General features: G+C 41.5%; 3 protein-coding genes across 3 annotated transcripts; 1 reads left to right on the plus strand and 2 right to left on the minus strand.

Annotated features, from left to right (window-relative positions):
* Positions 1-1,811: 1,811 nt before the first annotated feature.
* LOC140599512 (beta-defensin 107A-like) lies at positions 1,812-5,389 on the minus strand. Its single transcript, XM_072762659.1, has 2 exons — positions 5,320-5,389; positions 1,812-1,954 (listed from the first exon to the last, which is right to left on the minus strand). Exons 1-2 carry the CDS (start codon positions 5,387-5,389, stop codon positions 1,812-1,814), a joined length of 213 nt encoding a protein of 70 aa, XP_072618760.1.
* An 8,034-nt stretch (positions 5,390-13,423) lies between these two features.
* On the minus strand, positions 13,424-15,078 carry LOC112934494 (beta-defensin 105A-like). The gene is made up of 3 exons (XM_072762660.1): positions 15,009-15,078; positions 14,625-14,666; positions 13,424-13,551 (listed from the first exon to the last, which is right to left on the minus strand). The coding sequence occupies exons 1-3, from the start codon at positions 15,076-15,078 to the stop codon at positions 13,424-13,426; spliced, it is 240 nt and encodes a 79-aa protein (XP_072618761.1).
* Positions 15,079-19,701: 4,623 nt separating this feature from the next.
* Positions 19,702-22,374, plus strand: LOC112934493 (beta-defensin 106A-like). Its single transcript, XM_026017951.1, has 2 exons — positions 19,702-19,750; positions 22,187-22,374. The coding sequence occupies exons 1-2, from the start codon at positions 19,702-19,704 to the stop codon at positions 22,372-22,374; spliced, it is 237 nt and encodes a 78-aa protein (XP_025873736.1).
* The last annotated feature ends 1,245 nt before the right edge of the window (positions 22,375-23,619 follow it).

A 23,619-nucleotide genomic window follows, 5' to 3' on the forward strand; every position in this document is an offset into this window, starting at 1 on the left:
TACTGCCATGTCTTCCATTAAACGGGCTAATGGGGAGCAACTGGTCTCCAGGTCTAGCAGATGCAGTATGCAGGGCATCCATGCACTGCCGTGGAGTGGAGTAGAGAACGGAGGCCTGGAGCCTGGAAAGGCTGGTGAGTAGGTCACGCCACATCAACAGGAGAGGCTGAAACCACGGGAGCTCATGGAATTGCTTAGAGACATGTGTAATATGAAGATTGATGCATCCAGGGTGTGCACAATCCCAGGAAAGGGAGAACATAGGAGAACAGGGAAGAAGAGAAAGAAAGTAGCTGGAAGACTTCTATCCTCGAGGGCAGAGGAGACAGGAATGAAGGAGGAGACAGACCACATGGCGAAATGCTCACGAAAGTACTAAGGTAACAAAAAATACCAACCATCGATTGCTGAGGGTGCCCCTGGAGTCTTTACAAAGAGCATGGTGACCGACACATGTCTAAGAGGTCATGGTCTCCTCATTAAGAGAAATCCCAGCAGCATGAAATCCCAGTAGAGAATGTTTCTGTAAGTCGAGAAGCAGAGGAAGACATTATACACACCACTGTTAATTTTGCAAGGAAAGGGGAGAGAGAAAAAAAAAAAAAAAAGAAAGAGCAGGGGATGAGACCTAAATACATTTAGATTCTCAAAGGCAGTTAGTTTTATCTGAGGCCTGGGTAAACAACTTCTGGGAAGACCCCAGGACCTGTGCTACATGCAAAAAGAGAGTTTCTCTACCCACTCGGCTCTTGCGTGGTTTTCAGAATAAAAAAATCAGCCCATTAGCCATGAAGATATGTAGCTGCGCCAGAACATTTTTTAAAAACATGTTTTTATTTCTTACTTTACAGCCTGTTTGCCATTACTATCAGCCCAGAAAAGCAAGAATCACAGGGTCACAGGAGGGATCTGGGGAAGTGTCCAATTCTTCTGCAGCTGTTTCCACTTCTTATTCCACCCAGCTGCTCACTGGAGCTGCGAAAAAGTATTCCGTGCTCAGGCTTCTGCTCTCAGCCAGGGCCCCATTTTGTGGACATGCTAAGAACATAAGACCAAAAGCCAGAAGTGTTGCTGTGCCTAACCCGGCAACAGTGGCATCTGCTTGGGTCTCTATCTCCTCCGCTGTAATGAAGGTGTTGAATTAGACTATCTCTAGGAACCCTGCTCTTGAAGAGGCCATGACTGCTACATTCTCACTACAAGTGGCCAGCATGAAGATGCTACCCAATCTTTGGCCAGCTTAACCTTTGACACAGGCCCTTTTCATTATGACACTTGATGTCCCAGATTGAAGAGGGAGGGGAAGCCATGCTAACAGCTATCTGTGAAGGAGCTGGAGAAGCATGAGCCAGCAGTACTGCTAAGGCGGCCACAATTTGTGTCGATCACATGGGCCAGTTACTATGTGGTTGAGTCGTCTCATATTACAGACACCAGAGTCTGAACGACAAAGACCCAGGGTTACACCTCTGTCTGAAGCCAGGGTTTTAGAACTTTTCAACCATGGTTCCACCTTTCCATTCTACCTGTTTCATCTGTTAATCTGCTCACTCTATCAATCCATAAAATAATTAATGAGGCCTCTACCAGCAAGTGGGGATTCCAAAGGCCAACATAACACAGTGCCTTCCCCCAGGCCCCTCAAGGCCTACAGAGGGTATTTCTCTGCAGTGTCAGAAGCTGGATTGACAGCTTCATTCATAGAATGCCCATGTTGGAGGTCAAGAGAGAAAAATCCAGAGATGTTTGTTGCATGGAGCTCACAGCCAAAGGATCTTTGCTTCTCACTTTCTGTAGCTCCTGCTTGGCTTTTAATTATTTTTCCTTTTTTTGCAGCAAAGTGGTGTCAATTCAGCTCTACAGCCCCCAATCTTATCTTCAAAGGAAAGGCACTCAACTTCACAGCGACCATCCATCTTCTGACACTGCATCCTTCTGTGTATAGCTCCATGAGCTGAGGGAAGAAAGCAAGGCCTCAGTTATCCAGTAATTGGTGACCAGAAAGCAACATAACATCACCCAGGCCAAAATCACAATTCCCTATTACCGAGTCTCCTGCAGACACAGAGTACACGCCTAGCAATCAGAAAAAGCACATGTCACCCGAGCAGCTGTATGGGAGCTCAGATTCCCTGCACAACTTACACAGTGTCCCTACTGGGTATTCAATTCCCTCTGCCATAGTCATTTCTAGGATATCTAGAAGCAGAGCATGTCTTCCTGGGATAGAGGCAGTCTACTTTCTAACTTCAATAACATTCCTTCCCAATGTGTGATTGTTTTCATGTCTCCAAATTAATAGTCTCAGACATATAACAAAAGGGAAAGATGGTGCTGTTTATACTGTAGGCAGGTCAACGAGAGACCACATGCAACGATAGATGACAGCCACGTGGCTGTAGAGTTTCAAGGCTTTAGGTGCAAAGATAAAAGAAACCTGAGGCTGATCCATTCTGTAAGAAATATCAATGAATAATGGGTTTAATTCTGGAATTCAGAGTGATGTGGACAACGAGTTTTTCTTCTGAACAAAGGTTAAGCTGAAGAGAGTAAAGGTATTTTGAGAGAAGTGATTGAAAAAGTTTTTGGTGATAGATGTTCTCAGGAGAAATAATACAAAGAACTGGTAGTCACTCCCAAAGGGAACCTGTTCTTGGAAAATACAGCTTTGAGGAGGAGAAAGAACACATATTGCTGTCGTATACCTGAGATAATGCCATGCTGAAGAAACACTGAACCTCTTCATGCCCCAGTTAGGACTCAGACCAACAGAAAGGAATTGCACAGCCTTAGATTTCTGCTCAAAGTAAGGGGAAATTTTTAAAATAGTCCAAATTTGAACCTGGGATATTGTAATAGACTACGGAAATTCATCAGGCATCTAGCCAATCAACTGACATGGAATACTCATAAGGTGTTTAAATACTTAATTGAGGCAGATAATAAGAATGAGAATGATGATTAAAAAACAATGATAAGCAGAGAATAATAATAGTGTACTTTCTCAGGGCACAGAGGATGTGCCTGGCTTTGTTTCAGCAGATTATAGAAACAGAGGGATTGGTAAACCTTCCCCAAACAGTTACTTCTCACTTCAAACAATGAGTAATGGAATCTCTGGATAACACGAGGAGACTCAGCAAAGGACATCAGTCCCAGGCCCCGTGGCTCTGTATGGTTGCATGGGTAAGTTTGGACAACGAAACAGGAATCAAATGATGTAGATGCTTCTGTGCAATCTTCTTGATCACGCAGTTTACTTGCTTTTCAGCCCTTCCTGTCAGAGCATCTTTAGAACCAGATGAAAGACACATGTTTAGGATACAAAGTTGACCTTCCTCCCTAGGCTCAAAGTAACTTGGTGGAGAAGAGTCTTCTTTCTAACCATAATGGTCAACTTACCTGTTTTTTGGATTTTTCCCTAAAAGAAATATAAACTATTTTTTCATTTACTCTCTTTTTAAATGTCTTTGTTAAAATAAGTTTGCCTCTTATTAACATAACAAGTATCTTAATCTTTCAAACAATCCTATTATTATTATTATTATTACCCCTTCTAGAAAGGAGACTGAAGCACAAAGGTTCACACAATATAGAAGGATTAACCTGAGATCCAACTTCAGGTGTTTTGGTGTAAAAAAATCTGTGTTCATTACCTCTTCTACTGATCATTGAACTCACTTCCAGCTCTGAGATTCTGCGTGGTTGTGGTGATTGTGGCGCTCCTACATTGAGCCCACACTACGTTTGTTGTTAGGATTCAAATGTACCTGAGCTGAGTTTGGGAACAAGAAGCCCTTAATGAGTCAGAGACTTTTGAATGGGAATGGAGAAGATGGCTTAAAATGTGTTTCTCTACCTGGATCCATTGTCTGACCTCCAGGAAACGGCTGGAGCAGAAACCAAGTAACTGACCTGATCAATGAGACTTTGAAATGTAAGGGCATGATTTTACACCTGTTTTCAAAAGTGCAAGGTGAAGAACACTTCCCAAGAAGGCCCTTCTGATCCCACAGTTAGAACCACAGTTCTGCTTCCATGGCTTTTCTTTATATTTTGCATCATTTATGGCACTTATGAGAACTGTTTTGTGTTATAGTTTTTATGAATCTTCCCATCTCACCCATTCACTTTTTTCTATATTTGAAATTTATCAAATACCTATTTACTATTCTGGGGAACCTATTTTTTACCAACACAGAAATAATAAAATAGTAAACTTCAAGTAAATTAAGCATGAAGATCATACTCTGATTATATTTTTTACCTCCATTTTACGTACTTTTTCTATAGTGCCCAAACAATTGCTTATTAAGTGTTATATGTATTGGTTTGGTAGCCCTATTGAGGCCTGATTGTGTAATAAGCAAGTGCAGAAATCCGGAAATCATGAAGTAGTAAAGTGCTTCATAATACATGAGGAACCCCCACTAGTAATGACTTAATAACAGAAGTATAGTTGAGAAGGGATGGATATAAAAGTTTCTTGGTGGGGGGCAATGGCACCTGAGTGTCTCAGTTGGGCATCAGACTCTTAATTTTGGCCCAGGCCATGATGTCAGGTCATGGGATTAAGCACCACATCAGGCTCTGCGTTCACTGGGGTGTCTGCTTGAGATTGTCTCTCTCCCTCTGCCCCTCTTCAGCTCTGTCTCTCTCTCTAAAATAAATAAATAAATCTTTTAAAAATGTCTTAGGGATAGAGTCTCGGCAGTACTGAGCAAAAAGAGACCATTTCAAAGCTCTCAAAGATATAAAAGCAAACCAATCAAGATGTTAATTTTTTAAATGATATAATTTTCTATTAGTATGTGAGAACTAGAAAGAAATTCTAAGTAATCTAAGATTAGGAGATTTGGACCAACTAATAAAACATAAAAATAGGAAAAAAAACATAAAGACGATACTAAGAATCTCTTAACATAAGTTTTGTTTCAATTAAGCTGTAAAAGCTATACTTGTCTAATTTAAAAAGTGTGCTTGAAAGTTGCCTCCGAAATTTTCTCTCATTTTAGAGCTATTGCTTTGGCACACGCTGAAGCTGTGTGGACAATTACAGAAGATGGAAAGAGAACTAACTGTAAAGAGAAGTCTGAATCCCTTGGTGGAGCTTTGGGGGAAATTAACCAGACACCCTTCTGGGTGGAGATAGTCCAGCTCAGCAGTTTTGTGTTTAAGCTCAAGAAAAGATTTCTAGTAACTGCTTTGTGCTGGGACATTTTTAGAATACAGGGATGAGTCATGCACTTTTCTAAAACCTGAACTTTCTTCTCAAAAGACAGATTGCCACCCTTACATCTATTAGGATTTCCCTCTTACCTGACAAAATGTGAGCAAGGAGAATGAGAGCAGCAGAAACTAAGAAAAAAATTCTCATGGCTCCAGACATCAGTAGAGAGAGGATAAAGGAGGTATAGTTGCTAGAATCCAGCTCTTTTATCAAGGGAAGTTGATTAAAACAAGTTCTACAGCTCTGAAAGGGCTGGAAGACAACTTCAGTTTGAAATGTCCATTAAAAGGAAACTATTTTTCATGCTCCACTGAGTAACTTGTGGGCTGCTGGATCAGGAGTTACCTCAATGATGTCTACCAGAGAGTAAGGCAGACAGCTAGTCCCCCTGCCTGGATTCCTACATTCTGTGTCTCTGCCTAGACATCTATTCCCTGAAGCCCCATCTCCGGTACCTGCACTTCCAGAAGATCGATAACTCCCACTCCTTTTCTTCTTTAAGATGTTACTTGCAACTTGGTCTCTTACAAGATTATCTTGGCAGTTACTAATGGGTACCTGTTATAATTGCTTTTCAAAAATTATAGTATGTGAAGAATTTTTATCCATCCAATTTGACTATCAACTCAACAGAAAAACCAATTTTCCTTCCATCCTTTTCTTTCCATTGATTCTTCATAAAGTGCTTTGCAGCAGTAGCCGTTCAAAATATCTGGGTTCTTTGACTTAATTGATAGCTGTCTAATTAGGGTAATTCATGAATAGTCAAACAATTAATTCAGAAATCTTACTAAATGTTTAAAGTTTTTACATTTGTAAATATTATTATTAAGGATAATGGTATTATGACAAAATGTGACCATAGCTCATATCTTATGGGAATAGCTTTCATTCAACAAATATGGGTTGGAGAACTAAGTATATGTTTATTTACATTTTACTAAGAAATTTTGAATTTTATCCTAAAATCAAAGGGAAACTATTGAAGGATTTTTAAGCAGGGGCGTTACTTGAAAGATTAAAACTCAAAAGATGAGTTCCATTTCAAATAAAGCAAAGTGAGCTCCTGACAAGTAGACCCTCCCACTAATAACAAGTGAAACTGTGGGGGAAAAATTACCTGAAGAATATGAAAGTTGAAATAAATACAGGCGTATTTAACTTTTTGGAAAAAAAGTTAGAACTTGGAAGAATTAAACAGCAAAGAGTACATTCTTTCTGATTGCAATGTGGCATGGAGAGGCTAACTCAAAACAAACAAAAATATCTCTCCTCTTTCTGAACTTATAAATCCAGAGTCAAGGAAGACCATGGCTGCTGGAAATGAAGTCTCAGAGAAGGGAGCTTAGGTCTTTGTATGAACTCTCCCATGACTTCTGGGGAGAACCGTGCATGCATCTAATTAAGGTAAAACAAAACAAGATAAACACACAAATACCTCTGAGATTTGAGCTGCTGCTCATTACAGACTAGGCAATACTTGTCAATTGAGTTTAATAGAATTACTTTCCTGTTCAAACAAAAATGTCAGCCTTCTTCAGAGGATGTAGCATATTCATATCCTCTTCAGCACAACATTCACAGTGTCCAGGACTTCAATGATGTTGAAATAATCAGACAAATACTTTAATATATTCATTTTAACATGCTCCAATACTAAAGAAAATACACTTGCAATCAATATTAAACATGGGAAATGTCATTAGAGAACAGAAAATATAAAGAAATGTTGATACTAAAAGATATAATACCTGAAAAAGATTAATTGAATAAATTTGATAGCATTGAAAATATGACAGGATCAAGAGTCACTGAATCAATAAAAAGTATGCAACCTATAGATCAGAAAGAAAAAAGATTGAGAAAAATAGACCTTTGAGGGTCTGAGGGATAATATCAAAAGCTAGAGCAGACAGGTCATTGGAGTCTGAGAATGAGGAGAGAAACCGAATGCATTAAAAAGTAGTTCAAGGAAATAATGTCTGAAAACTCTCAAATTTGGTGAAAGGCACAAGCTGACAAAACCAGGAAGCTCCTTGAATCACAAAGAATATAAATACTATGCTCAGGCACATCACAGTCAAACTTCTAAAGTCCAGAAAAGGGAGAATATTGTGAAAGTACCCAAAGGAAAAAAAAAACATGTCCAGTTCAGGGAAACAGCAATTGGCTTCTCCTCATAATTGAAAGAGGTCAGGTGACTGTGCACACACCTTGCAGCAGCTGAAGGAAAACAAGCACAACACTGCCACAGCCCCAAACTCCATCTGCAGGAAAGATTCCCTTAAAAAGGGAGGATAAAATAAACATGTATTCAGGGCAAAGAAAATTGAAAGAATTTTTCTCTAGGAGAGATTCCCTACAGTAACTATAAAAGGAAATTCTTTAGGCTGAAGGGAAATACCAGAAGGAAATTTGGTTTTCAAGGAAAATGAAAAACATCAGAAACGATAAATATCAGTGTAAGTACTTAAAAAAATACATTGTCTTTAAATTTATTTGAAGTTTATGTGACTTCTTAAAGCAAAATCTGTAACATTGCCTTGTGGGTTTATACTGTATGTGGATGTGATACATACAAAAAATATAGCAAAAAGACTATGAGAATAGGAAGAAATAGGTCTGCCTATATGATTACAAGCCTTCCAAATTTTAAAGAAAGTGGATTAACGTCAACCATAAGTTGGATGTGTATTGATAATAGCAGTGAAGCCATTAATTATAATACATATATTATAATGCAAATGTTGACACAAATATCCCAGTAATCTGAAGAAGATAAGAGAGAGAGAACAGAGGAACAAAATCAAGGAGAACAAACCCATCAAAAATAGTCAATTGATAGACCAACATCTTACTAATCTATCATTAATTATGTAAAAATGTTAAGGGACTGAATATTCTCCTTAAACAGCAGAGATAATCATATGGATTAAATAGGAAGACAAAACTATATGTTATCCATAAAGGAATCTTCACTCCAAACATTTTTTTCCTTTGAGAAAATTATAGACTCACAATAAGTTCCAAAAATGGTACAGAGAGGTCTTAGGCACCCATCACCCAGCCTACTCCAAAGGGGACATTGTCCATAATTGTGAATTGTCAAAGCCAGGAAATAAAGTGGCAGAGTAACCTCAGATCACAAATTATAAGGAAAGCATTAAATATCAAAAGATAAAGACAGGCTGAAAACACATGAATGGAAAAACATAAACTATGAAAATATCTAGAGTAAGGAAGCTGGAGTGCCAATATTCATTTCAGATAAAAAAGAATATCATCAAATGGAGAGTGGGATGCTGCCGTACACTTTTACACAATAACTGGATGGATTAAAAAGGGGAAACACAGTTCTACAAGGAGAGCCGAAGATTGTGATGTCATTCTTTCCAGCAAAGGGTAGACCCAAAATTAACAAACACAGGTTTGATGTAAACAGCACTACCACCACGTTGACTGAGTTGGTATTTATGGAATAAAACACAAAATGACTGCAAAACACACATACACACCTGTTTCAAGTACATATGACACATTCATCAACACAGATCACATGCTAGGCTATAAAACACATATACTTTTGTTGAACTATTGATTTCTCTCTTCAATGTGTCAGTTCCCACTTCATGTATTTCGTGGCTCTTGTTAGCTTTATACACGCTTATAATGGTCATGTCTTCTTAAGGGGTTGACCTGTCTACCACGGTACGCAGTTCTCTTGTCTCTAGCTCCATCTTTTTCCATCCTTCTACTTTTGACCTCTTCATTTCATTGAATCCGGCGTGTCCCTTTCACACAGGCACACAGCATATAGTTGGATCTTTAAATTTTTTTTAAAAAAACCTTTCTGCTAGACTCTAACTGGAGTATTTAATTCATTTGCATTTAATACCATAATTGATGAGGTAGGATTTACATCTGCCATTTGCTATTATAGTTTTTTTTATTATTATGTATTTATTTACCTATGACTGGACAGGAGAGAGAGGGAGAGCTAAAGTGGAGGGTGGGGAGGGACGTGGGAGAGAGAGAATTACAATAAAGCTCTGTGTTGGGCTCAGATTCACAATCCTGAGATCATGACCTGAGCCAAAATCAACAGTCAGAAGCTTAACCAGCTAAGCCACCAGGTCCCCCCGCTATTTATTTTCTAAATTTCTCCTCCACCCACCTTTCCTGCATTACTGACTCCTTTTGTGTTAAACAGATATTTCCGAGGTACCATTTGAATTTCCTTGTCAAATATCAGTGACTCTTGATCCTGTCATATTTTCTATGCTCTCAAATCTATTCAGTGAATCTTTTTCAGGTATTATAACTTTCAGTATCAACATTTCTTTCTATTTTCTGTTCTCTACTGATATTTCCCTTGTTTAATTAATTATGGCCCTATGTATGTTTATGTTGTAAATGAATTTGCAATTAATTTTAAACAACTAGATTCCAATGGTGAACAAAAGCATTATTCTGTATAGCTGGGTTTTCTCCCCTTTCTTTTGTGCTGTCAGACAGAAGTAGGAGTTTTAAAGTACAAGACACACTCTGGGTGGCCCTGAAGGAGAAACCTGCCATTTTATGGAAAGAGCCACAGGTCAGGGAATTCCAGGCAGCTCCTGTGTGCTCAGCACAATGCCTGGCCGACATCCTGCAAGAAGACAGCAACCCACTGCAGGCCAACAACCACAAGTGACACAATTTTTCCTGACAGCCCCAGGGGGATGCAAGGGGATCTCTTGCCTCAGATTAGATCAAAGTCCCAGCTGACCCCATGCTGCCAGTCTCCTGACACCCTGAGCAGGGGTCCAGATACACCATGCTTGGACTTTGGACCCACAGCACTCTGAGAGAGGGCGTGCTGTTTTAAGCAGCTAACTTTTGTGGTACTTTGTGACACAGTGAAATAAATGAGTCCAGCAGTCTTCCAAGGTAGATCTCTTTGGGGGAGCACATTTATGTGTTCTTGCAAGGCTCCTGTTGGTTCGTGGCATTGCACAGTTTCGTGAATGGTTGATGTTCTTTCTAGTGGATCTTATGAATTTCCCTCTACTCCACCAATGTATCCAAAAATGACTTACTACTGAGTCCCTTTGATTTAGCAGGTCACATTATTTGGGAATATTCCCTTTAGTATGGTTTCAGCCCAGCGGTCTTTTTTTTTTTTTTTTTAAATTTTTTGTATTCAATCATGAGAGACAGAGAGAGAGAGAGGCAGAGAAACAGGCAGAGGGAGTAGCAGGCTCCATGCAGGGAGCCCGACGTGGGACTTGATCCCGGATCTTTAGGATCATGCCCTGGGCCAAAGGCTGCACCAAACCACTGAACCACCCGGGCCACCCAGCCCAGTGATCTTGTGTGGCATTCACTTGATCAATGGGAGCCATGCCCCTTTTGCCCTACCTAATATCATAAGTGCAGTGACCCCATGGCTGATCTTTCTATCCTGCCATCGTGGACAACTCCAGCCGGAGTTCTTCGCCTGTCAGCACGCTCAGGTATAGAAGCACAGGGCGGCATGTTGAATTTTCCAAGTAGCCTCTTGAAGCTCACCTCAATACAGTGTGGGTTGTGTGGATTGTGTATAAAAGTGCTGTCTTCCTCACCCGTCCCCCTTGAGAGCCACAGTGAGGTCCCAATCCCAGCCCACTAACACATTTTCCAAGGAAATTTGTCCTCTGCCTTCTCTAGCTTTCTTTTATACTCTCAAGGCATAGACACAAGGCTAAGTGTATCAGAGCACATTTTGTGGTCAACTTCTTTGCTATTCCTATCCCTGGGGTTCAGTACTTCAGTTGGGGAATATGAGAGAAGATGATTCTTAATGTTTTGTCCTCTGCCATTTGGGAATTCAGCACAAACTGATCAATCTTGTTCTACAGACACTGTCATTCCCTTTCCGTTATTGTGAGGGGGTTTTGAAATGGAACCTGAATCAAGAAGGGACAATACATGGTTAGCATAGTAAGACCAGAGCCACAATTTCAAACTTAATGGAGGTAAAGTCATGCTAAGCAGGAGCATTATGTAGACTAGAGTGGAGATACTTCAGGGGAAAACCACTGTCTCTTCCTGACCATTTCCCTCTGACCCATCCACCATATAGAAGACTTTCTTCTTCAGAAAATGCAGAAGACTGACATCCAGAGATCTCCATGAATTACTATGGAAATTAACAGAAATTTATCTGAGGAAGCCACGGGCAGCCACTTGACACCAGAAAGTGCTGATTTTAGTAAGAAATTAGTATGGGTTGAGTTTTTATTATTTTATAAGGAGGATTGCTTGTCTCAGGAAGAAGGAGGATGGATAAAAAAAAAGTCCTAGAAAGAAGCCAAGTGAAGAAAATTGGGGAGAGCAAGAGAAATAGGGGTGATTGATGAGTAGGTGAGCATCTATGGGATGCTATACATAGATGCTATATATCTATGGGATGTTATTAGTAAGGGAATATCAGGGCACAGCCACTGATCCACCTCTCTGTATGACTGAGACATACGCATGAATCCTTCCATAAAAGAGACACCAGTTAGAGTCCAAAGTGTTTTCAATTTGGGTAATCAAGGAATGCAGTGTTTGGAATATCTGGTCTCATAGTCCTCCCTAAACCATCCACAGTGCTCTTGCTGTGAGGACCTGAGGAGGAGGACCCACCGACAGATGATCACTCCACTGTAGATTCTTATGTTGCCCCATTTCCCACTTCCCTGAGTTAATTCCTGCGAAACTGAGGGAAGCATTCCGGGGTTGGCGAAGGTGATGACTCAGATCCTTTTGGAGAACAATTGAGCAAATGTAAATAGATCTGACAGTAAGACCAACAGAAAAGCCCTATGAGTCAGACTCCAAGCATGGAAACAGATCCCACACCAGGTAGTTTGATGGAGAAGATTTAAATACAGAGGAGGTGATAAAGTGTTGGCAAAGCTGAACATGCAAAAAGGGAGCAGTGAGGCGGCCCCCATGTTAGTCCTAGCTGGAGGTCCCCACTGCCTGATGGCAGGGGGAAAAGCATGAGTCTGTAGTGTGAACCCAGGTGGTAGGACTGGCTGGCAGGAGCTGTGCCTGCAGCATCAGGGCTGAGGGAGAAGCAAGGACATAGAAGCAGGGGCTTTGCTATGGGAGATAAGCCACCTCTGGAGCAGAGAGTGTGGGAGAGAAATCTGCGGCTCTCCCTTCTTCCCATCTACCCTTTTGCCACCACACACTTGCATCAACTGAAATCAACCATAAGCCAGGACGCTTGAAGAACATAGTTTGCAAAAAAAGGAACATAATTTGCCGATAATTGTGCCAGTTACACAGAGCAAAGCAAAGAAAGGACAGGGAATGTATCTGTGCAAAATAGTACAATGGTAGCTCAAATGTAAAGAGAAATCATTATGTGAAATTAAAATCATATGTGAAAACTGAGTGATCAAATTTGAGTAGCTGCTGTAAGATGAATAATTTTCACTCTTGTTATATGAAGCTACAAATTTTATTTCATAAAGAAAAGCTATAGATAGTCAATCATACATGCACAATCCATGCTGAGCATTTTAACTCGACCTCTGACATTTTCATTTGTTGGCAAGAAGAGAAGGGCAAATTTGGGGTCATGGACCTTAACTGAGTAGGTATGAGTTGCTTAAAAATACAGAATCAATGACTGATCGCTTATTGATATACCAAGAAATGATGTGAATAATTTATTGTATGCTATAGAATTGTAATTCCATTAACAGAGATGCAGATGTCATTTCTGTTTATCTATTCAGTTTAAATTATTATACAAAGAGAGATACACAGAACATGACAGGGGTGTGCACATCCTTTTCCAGCTTCCAGGCTATGACCTTGAAGAAATGAAAGCTTCTCTGGGTCTCAGTTTTTTCAAATATAAATGGAGATAATGAAATCATAAGTTGATCTTGAGCCATATGAGGAAAGTATGGAGGAAAGATTTATAAATTACAAGAGACTCTACAAATACATAGTAGTAGTATCTGATTGGGCTATTAGATGCCCACTTGGACCTAGATTTTTTTTAAGGATTATCTTAAAAAATAAGCAAAGAAACAAAACCAAGGGAAAAAGACACAAGAATGATTCTGAGACTCACTCACAGTGTGACCTGGGTAAGGCACACGACTTCTCTTGTCCTCCCTTGAATATCAAGTCCCACTTTGAAGGCCAGGGGAGGGCTGGTCTGGTTCACCTGATCCTCCGTCGGCAACAGAAAAAGTTCATCTTGCAATTTCCAACAACCTTCTCATCCTCGGTGCATATCCTCCTGCATTTGCCCCGGCCAAGCCAACACGGCTCACAAACAGCAAAATCACCTAGTTCAAGAAATAGTAGCTTATACACCTTTCCAGGGACTCCCTGAAAATGAGGAGAAGGTTAACAGCCACAAAAGAATGAGGGTGGGGGTGGTTTGTACAATTGTAAAGAGTGTTTTTAAGAACCAGCCCCAGATTTTCAAAGAGCTTTCCTCTTCTCAGGATGGAGTTGGGGAAGAGGTATCGTTGAAGGAGGGATAGCCCCATCTCTGTTCTCCACGTGTTTAAGGCCCTTGCATGGGTCAAAAGTAAGGGGGATGAGGTGTCATGTATACGACAGAACCATAAAAATACACACCTGATAGTTCTGCAAATGTTACAAGATGAAGGTGGAAGGGCGACCTTTTGGTTGTAAAAGATCCTTGAAAGTAGAGGTGAAGTTAGGTTTAGTTCTGGTTTGGGCCTGGCAGTGGTGGTGTGTCCTCAGTAACTGCTCGATCTCTGCTTTCTCATTTGCCATATAGACATTCTAGAAATGCTTGTCTACACTGTAAACTATTCTAGTGGTCACATGGAGTAATTTAGGTGAGACTATTTCACCAAACACTATGTAGCCTCTTAGTTATTTTTGTTGTTGTTAATGTTCTTCCTGTAGAAGATGAGAGCACAGAGAGAGATTGGGGGCTCTTCATCGTGGACAGATCTTCCATAATGGTAATGAGATCTCCTTTATTTGATCCTTCCTAGACCAATAGCAGAGATTGGGATGCATTTTACTGGGTTTGGGAGCAGAGCCGGGAAGAGATGGATGAGCATGTTCCCCAAACATTGCTCATTGGCTGGTACAAGCTTGATCCTCTAAACCTGCTTTAGTTAGCACCCTGAGACCAGCCACCAGGTCCAAATCTCTATGGCCAAAATTCCATTCCAGTAACAAAGAGATTTCTCTATGAAATGGCAAAGCAGGTATGATGCTGGCTACAAGAGGAAGAGAAGGCAGAGGCAGAAATCTGGGATTTCAGGCAACTCTATTCTCACTGTCATTGCCATCACTCCTTGTCTCCAGAAGTCAGAGGAAGCTGACCGGCTAGGGGTCCTAAAAGTAGAAATTATATGTGAGGGATTCAACTTACCTCCTGGAAATGGCTGGGAATATTCAAGTCCTGCTTGGCACCCTAAATTTAAATCATCACATTTTGGATATTAAAATTAGTGCAGGAAATAACTCTGTGTAAAACAGTATTCCCAGCTCCACCCATCTGCTGTCGAAGGAGAGCAGAGCACAGGCTGCTTCTCTATTCTATTTCTGAAGGCCAGCACTCCCAGGAACCAGGGGGGAGGTTTACAAAACAGGGGAGGGGGAGGGAATAGCAGTTTGCTTAGAAAATGCCACCACAGATTCAAGAAAATCCCATGAGAAGCTCAATGGGGAGCCGACCATTCCCGTCAGTCTTACGATGATCCACAGAAGAGCCTTGATCACCTGCCTCTTCACCATTCCATCCATTTGCGATTACCTGATAGAAATTGAGCCAAAATGAAGAAAAAGACAAAGACCAGACAAGACATCTTTCTGCTCAGGGTCATCTCTGAGGGAAGCCTCTTCAGAGCAGAGGTTTGGGGCCTCTGGGAGGACAGAAGACTCACTTATATTTGCAAGAAGTGGGGAACGTTCTTGGTCAGTGAAGTGAATCAATGAAGAAAGCACATTTATATGCTCCATTTCCCAGGATCAAGGCCCGATGTGATGGTCCCCATAAAGCCTTATCTTCAGAGAGTTCTGGCTGGGGCAGTGCAAGGAACACGAGGCAGGAGCTGGAAAAGCAGGAGCCTCTCACTGATCCTCCTGGCCCAGCAAGTAGGAGCCTGCTACTCCCCTTCTCTCTCACAATTCAGTTTTCTCCTCCAAAGAATAAGGAGCAACTATGGTTACTGAGAGACAACACAGTTCCTTCTGCCAGCCTCAGGGTTTGTGTCCAGTTCGAGTGATGATGATTGGGACATGCTTGGAACACGGGGATTACCCTGTAAGAGGTGCCCAGAAGCAGGCACTGTTCCATCTCTGGCTTTCCTTTGTGCTACCTGTGAATGTCCCCAGGAGCAAAGGGAAAGGGGTGGCAGTCATTTCACCAAAGGAGCTCTGAATCCCTGAGCCTGTACCAATGTCACCTGGCAGCACGAAGGCATAATTACCACATCCTTTTCATTCATCAAGAACCTGGGAATCAAAATTAACATTTATATCCCGATACCCTCAAATGAGTCCCATCCTATTGCCTCTGCTTATTCAAGGCTCTGCTCTTCATTTTGGGAAGGCAAGATGGGGGCACTGAACCACGTAGACTAAAGTCAGATTGGTTTAGCAAGTGTGTGACCTCGGTTGTTTAGTTTGTTGAACTTGTTTCTAAATCTTTAAATGGGGATGTAATAAAGTATGGACTTTATAGGATATTTAAAAAAACTCACTGAAATGAATATAAAGTGGCTACCAGAGTGTTCGCTTGGACTCGGTGCAGATGTACCTAGATCTGGGGTTGGGGTGTCTCAGGGCCTAGCATACCATTAACCCCTCCCTGGGATAAGCGTGCCATGGTGTAGGTGGGCAACTTGGCAGGAACAGGCCTTTCCCCAAGACCCAACTCAATACTGACTGCATCCCAGCACAGGTGTTGAGATATCCTTGAAGAGCTTCCCGGTCACCATGGGTGAGAGTGGCAGGCTCTTGGAGGAAACACAGCCGGCTTGACTCTCTCTGCAGCATGGGCTGCCAGTCCCTCAGCATCTGGCAGGAGGGGGCAACCCAGCAGACATGGTGAACCACACACAGATGTGCAGTGGCAGTGTGGGGATCCGCAGGCACCTGGGTAAGTCTGCAAGTGTCCTGCATGTATCCTTGTGCCTGAAGAATTGTGATATTAAATAGCTAAGAAAATTTTCTATGTCAGATTGAAGAACTAGGTGCCTTTAATGGCACCTTTTTCCTGCTTTTTCAACATGGGCCTTTCCATTTTTATGATGAACTAGGTCCTGCACATTGTGGAGCTGATCCTGACCTGCAGTGAACTTCTGGCCTTAGAAAAATAAGAGGACTCTGAAACTCTCAAATTAAAGTGTTGGTCCTTGTCATGGGGCCACATCAATGGGCCAAAGATGCCTCTGTGTAGTGATCCCTATGGTGCTCACTGCTGTAGCTCAAAGCCCCCTGCTCCAAACTCAGATTCTTCCATACATGATTGCTTCGAGTATGATGCAAATAAGTATCTTCTTAGCCATTTAAGCCTGTCTGCTTTGCACATGACACAAAAGTTCCCCCAACATCTGGCAACATAGATATGACAAATCCCATAGCTGTAACACTGCAAATTGCCCCTGCCTTCCTGAGGGCTGTGATCCCCGGACTCCTCACCTTGCTGCTGAGAGGTATCATGTAGACATATGAGCCCCTCTCTTATGCACCACTCCCCTGAGAGTTCCCTTCCCCCTTAGGGTGGATGCCTCATGCTACCATCTCTGGGAAGCCCTTCTCTCCATGGAGCCCTGTCCAGGTGCCCCCTGATGACACCTCTCATGATCCTGCCTCTTCCTTGAGCAGCCACCCAACCCTGGAACTTATCACCCTCCTGCCCCTAGAATTCACCCACTCAAAGGCGTCTGCACTCTCCACAGTGAGGTGTGAACAAGGTGGCTCCTGGCCATTACAGCACTACATGGCCTTAAGAGAGTTGGTTAGCATTTGGACTGTAACCAGACAAGGTCACGTATGCCATGGTCTGAATGTTTGTGACCCCCCAACATTCATGTTGAAACCTAATCCCCATAGTGATGGTATTTGGAGGTGAGGCTTTGGAATGTGATTAGGTTAATAGAGTGGAGTCCTCGTGAATGAGGCTAACACCCTTATAAAAGGAGCTCCAGAGAGTTCCCTGCCCCATCCTCCAAGGGAGAACACAGCCAACAGTCAGCCGTCTGCAGCCCAGAAGAGGGTCCTCACCAGCACCCGGCCATGCTGGTGCCTGGTCTTGTACCTCCAGCCTTTGGAACTGTGAGAAATGAGTATTTGTTGTTTACAAGCCACCGAGTCTGTATTTTTGTGACAGTAGCTTGAAGGGACTGAGACATGATCTGAGTTTAGATGAGAAGCCATGTGAAATTCTGAAATTCCATGAAGTGGACTTCCTTTCACCTTACCAACATTTCTTTGTGTTAAAGGGTTCAACTTCTCTCATGTTTGCAACCTTCACTTCCTGACTAATCAGACCTACCTTAAGAAGCAGACATAAATTACATGAGACAATAAATAAGCCCAATGAGACCATGGGTAATTGAAAAGTTTTGGAAGGTTGTCTTTTCTTATGGATTGAAATCATTTTAATTGAGGATTGGAAGGGAATAGAGGAAATGTGTATTTTCAATCTATCATTCTTAACTGGATTATTCATGAAATATAATCAGCACATAGACACACGCTCATGCACACACGCACACACAGCCAACAAAAACCTCATGGTGACTGGAGGATGCATGGCATATTCCCTAATAGTTTTTTAAAATATCAAATGTGTAGTTTGGAACAATTTTAGATTTGCCAAAAAGCAGCACAGACAGTTCAGAGTTCTCACGCTCCCTTCCCCTAGTATCCCCAATGTTAACATTCAAGCTAATAATTATTAATATTATAACCATGATGTATTTGTCAAAACTGAGAAATTGCCACAGGTATATCATATTCCTTCTAGCCAAACTACAGATTTCTAGCTTATCTGATATGTTCTCACAACCAGAGTGGGGTTCTGGGTTTGGGAGAAGCATAGCACAGAGCTAAGGGTCTTTTTCAACCTGTCCTTTTATCAGGGGTATGTGATGAGGACATGTCTGGTCACTCCTGATGGTCACCCAGCTCACTCAGCTACGATACCAGATTTCTCCACCCTCTCCTGATGCTGTAGCTCTCCTACATGCTATTCTTTGGAATTATGCTCCACCTCCTACAGGGGGATGTCTACTTGGACCATCTGCAATTTTTCTGTAAAAATGTGTCCCTTTTTTCAGAGCGATTTATGTATTTAACCGTTTACTGATATCACTATGGTATGAGGAATTAAACAGATGGTCTTACCCAGATTGCACACAAAAACCGTGTTTTCAATAACACAGCAAGCATTTGTTGCTTTGGGGGAGTTTATGATTATTTTAACAAATGCTTCAAAGGTATTTCAGCATTTAGTAGCAATCATAATAGGGGGGTGATGATGAAGGAGGTTCATCTGCTTGTTATCACATTAAAGAGAGGTATTCCGCAAGAGAGAAGAATTAAAGTGAATAATTCAGGTCTTTCTACTACTTAGCTGATTTACTCCAGATTAGGAAAAAGAGGTAATCAAATTAGTGCAATCCCATGACTTTCAGAATATACAGATATTTGATATATATGTGTATAGTCATAGTCAAATATCCCATAAGCTCACAACTCTAGGGAGCTGTTTACAGATTAAATAAGATAATATATGTAGCACTTAAAGTGTGTAGCACTTTTTTAAAGATTTATTTATTTATCTGAGAGCAAGGGGAGGGGCAAAGGAAAAGGGAGAGAGAGACTCACAATCAGACTCCCCTCCAGGAGAGGAACCTGATGCAGAGCTCTATCCTAGGATCCTGAGATGATGACCTGAGCCAAAACCAAGAGCCAAGATGCTCAACTGACTGAGTAACCCAGGCGCACCTGTGAAGCACTTTTTGAAAAATAAAACATATGCTTCAGCTGAGCAACTTGCCACAACTCATAAATATTGGAGCTGGAAATCAGACCCCATTGACTCCATTGTGATATTATATAGTTACTCTCATTTGCATATGAGTGAACAGAAGCTATTAAGGAGCATAGTCAGGATTAGAAATCTAAACTTCCAGATTCCAGATCTTTCATTCCTGCTGGTGCATGTTTCTACCCCTGGTCATCAATGCACCCTCTACTCTATCCTACCTCCTTCCCCACTGTCATTCTTGGGAACTTTCCAGAGTCAGAAAAACAATGAGCTACAGACTGACACCCACTGATATATGTGGGCTCTACTTGGCAGAGCATGGACATGTCCTCATTGCGGAGATGCCTCACTGATCAAGATGTTCTTTGGTCTAGTGAAATGTATAAATGTGGTGTTTGCTGCTCTTTTATCACGGACACTGTGCTGACCTCTCAGGACCCTGTGAGTCATGAGGACGTTCCTCTTTCTTTTTGCTGTTTTCTTCCTTCTGGCCCCAGGTAAAAGGAACATCTTTTCAGGGAATTTTATAGAGGTGGCCCAGAGAAAGGGTCTGCTGCAGTGAGCTCCTGGGTGCATTCAGCCCTGTGGCCCTGCAAGGCAATATTTGCTATAGGAGGTGACTTTCCTCTGATGCCTCTTCTGGAAATCCCTTGCATTTTTCATTATTGTCTAGGATTGGGTATCACAGGGTTGAAGAAAGCAAGCTATGCCAGGAAAGATGTCCTTTGGTCCCCAGCTCCATGCTCACTAACAAAAACAAAAATTGGGGAAGATGTAAAAGCAAGTGTAGACATCTATGAATCTTTTTTAAAAAAAATAGTTGTGATAGAGATGAGACAGGTAAGGAAAAGAGTCAGAGAAAGGAATGCTGGACAAGAAAAGAGAAAAAAGAAGAAGAAAAAAAAGAAAAGAGATAGAAGTCAGACACCGTTTTGTGTTAGTCATGGCATAGATCAAACGGTACCCTGTAATTGCCACTCCTTCACCCTGAGGCTGAGTACTTGACAAACACATCACACTGTAAAATGCAAGTAGTTCTCCAGTGGGCCTTTAAGGGCACTTCTTGCTTTTTCTTCTTTTTAAGTAGGTTCCAGTGTGGAGCCCAACTTGAGATTGAACTCATGACCTTGAAATCAAGACCTGAGCTGAGATCTAGAGTCAGTCACTTAACTGACTGAGAAATTGAGGTGCCCAACTGTGTCCTTCTAATTTAGTGAGATTCAGAGCAACGCTTTCAGCTTGGAAGGCCTGTTTTACACATATTTTTCCAGACACAGATAGGAAGCCTCAGCTGGGTTAGTTAGCTTCTCAAAGTCATGCAGATGAGTGGGAATAAAGCCAGGACCTGAGAGTTCCTATCATGACTCTTCGTCACACTCTCCTGCTGGCTGAAGCCTCCAATGGCTCCAGTCAGATCCTCCTCAAAATTAAAGTCCAAGATTAGATTCATCCCAGGTTCCAGAGAGCTGAAGAAAGGGAGAAAGGTTATTTTTGAGAACCGACAATGAGTCCAAATTGATGCCAAATGCTATTGGTGTCCCCATAAGTGGCTCAGAATCTTCACACCAGATTCAAGTATCACTGGTCTATTTTGCAATAAGTCTGTGTGAGTAGATTCTGTGCCGGGTATACAGGGGTCCAGGACCTATGGCAAGCTACTCACCCCACTGTCCTCGATGTACACATTGGAAAGTGACCAAGGACTCCTTTTCGGACCAGTCAGACTTATTATATAATTAGTCAACACAATATGTGATAATGTAAGATAAAAATGTCTAATAAAAGCAAATGGAGCTGGCCTATTAATGTGCCACATGCACACACACACACACACACACACACACACACAGAGTTATATGAACCTCTAAATGGGTGTGTGTGATGATCCATTCAAAGCCTTGTACACACAGATGCTCTCACCCTCTGTGGAGGCTTTCTGTTTCTCGACCATCTCTATCAATTGGATGTAATACAAAGACTCTTGTCAACAGTGAGGTCCTGTACCTGCAGCCCGGGCTTACCTAATAACACTAGGAGGGCGGACAGAGTATTGTCTCCTGCAATGGGAACCATAGCTCACTGAGCTTTGAAATATTGGAGTATCTGTCCTTATGAACTTATATGCTGATGCTGGAAATAATTAGCGCACATGCTGGTACCGAACCACCTAGTTTTAATTTTACATATATGTGAATTAGCCACCTTTATATGTTGACATCAATTTCAATTTGTGTACATCCGACACTATCCTTACATATCCCTGGATTAAGTAAAACCCTAACATGTTGTGTGTCTGATAAGATGTGTCTGTCCTTAACTTAAAGTGGGCTGCTCTTATGATTGCTACGATAAAGTTCTAAGGCCAGAGCTGGTATTCTGTGCAGAGTAGACGGAGGAGTCTTGGAGATCCACTCCCAATATACATCTCTACCTCTTGAACACATTTGATGAAATGTGGAAAAGGAATTTGATCGAGCCTTTCTAAGCAACCCGTTTCTTTTCACCCACCACGGCAAACTTTCCCCGCTCTAGATTTATCCTTGTTCACTCCGATCTTGGGCCATCTGCCCAGCCTCAGACCTGCTCTGCTCTCACCAAGTAGCACTTTGACAGTGAGCTGGTGAGTTACCCACCCTGGAGGGGTTTACAGAAACAAGGTGATCATTATGTCTTAGCTTATGCTTCCCTAAGGCCCCACATGGCCTAACGCCATATGCTGGAAGACAAATCTGTTCTTCCTGGTTTTTAAGTTCCTGTGACAAAAAGACAGAAAAATCAGAGAGAAAATAGTTTCCTGCCATCTCGTCTACTAGCAAGATGAGACACTACGGCAGCTCGTAAAGAAATCTTTACTAACTAGTTACATGACTGTACCTGGTAACTTGATCTATCTGGGGAGAGAATTAATCCAGGTGGCTCCTTCCCTTATATAGCCAGGAATGCATTTTTTGATGGGAAATGCTTCAAGCTTAACGGGAAGTGCATGAATTCTTGCCAGAAAAATGAAGAACTGGTGGCTCTCTGCCAGAATTTTCTGAAATGCTGCCTGACACTCCAGCCATGTTGGATGAGTAAAGATGATAAATCTGAAGACTCTGGCTTTCTGGAGGGATATAAATGACCTAGTTTTTGTTTTGTTTTGTTTTGTTTTGTTTTACTCTGGCTTCTTCAGTGAGAATATACTTCAATAAAAATAAATGACTATCTTTTATCAACTTGTCAAGTGTTTCACTTAGAAGGGAAATGTGAATAGCTAAACTCCCTGCCTACTGGCTTATTTTTCTGTAATTTTGTGGTAAGAGAATTTTCTCAAAACCATGTGATGTTTCTTCCTAAAGGAGACTGGTAGAAACTCTAAGTTAACAAACCTCTAGCTTGCCCTCAGACAGTCAGCCCCAACCACCTGTTGAGATAGATGATAGGTAAATGGATGGGTAGAGAAATGAACGTATTATACAGATAGTTACATTAATGACAAATAGATAGCTAGATACATTTAGTTATCAAGGACTCTCCTGTGTCATACACACATATAAATTAATCATTTTGACCCCATGGCTTTAATTAGAAACAGTTAAATACTCCCTATGGATTTGTCCCCTATCCATAAGTCTAGAAGCAAATTTGCTGATGGGCAGAGGGATTGTAAATATCTATAATCGACTGTAGCTCCAGTGACCTGGATCCTGATCCCAGATTGACTTTCTACCACTTGTCAAATTATTCCCTGACTCTAAGCTTTCATATTACCTCCTTCAAATAAGGATTCCTGGTCATGTTCCCCAGGGCCTAAGGTCCACCCTTGGTTCTCTGTTGGATCAGATATCTAGCCTTATTTCCCTCTTGATTCCTCAAGGTCAACGTATTTAATTCTGTTGGAATCAACAACTTTTTCTAATGATATTTTTCTGTTTTGAGACAATTATAGAATCATGTACAGTTGTTCAAAAAAACCCACACAGATACATCTCTACTTTTTAATCCATTTTTTCCGAATAGCACAACCAGAGTGCAATATGACCACTAGGTAATGACATGGATACAAAATGAGTCCATCACCACAGAGACCATGTTGTCCATTCAGAGCCATATACTTTTCCCTCCTGCCTCCACCTCCACCTCCTTTTGGTACTACTAACCTGTACCCCACTCCTACAAATTGTCCCTTCATGAATGTCAAATAAATGGGATCATACAGAGGTACTATCTGGGGATTGGCTTTTGGCTCACTATAGTTCTCTGGAGATTCTTCAAGGTTGTTGGATGCCTCAATATGTCTTTCCTTTTTGCTGCTCTGTGATAGTCCACAGTATGGATGTACCACAGCTTAACCATTCCAATGGGTACTGGAAGACAGCTGGGTTCT

Source organism: Vulpes vulpes, chromosome 7 (assembly GCF_048418805.1).
Source record: "Vulpes vulpes isolate BD-2025 chromosome 7, VulVul3, whole genome shotgun sequence".
Lineage (NCBI taxonomy): Eukaryota > Metazoa > Chordata > Mammalia > Carnivora > Canidae > Vulpes > Vulpes vulpes.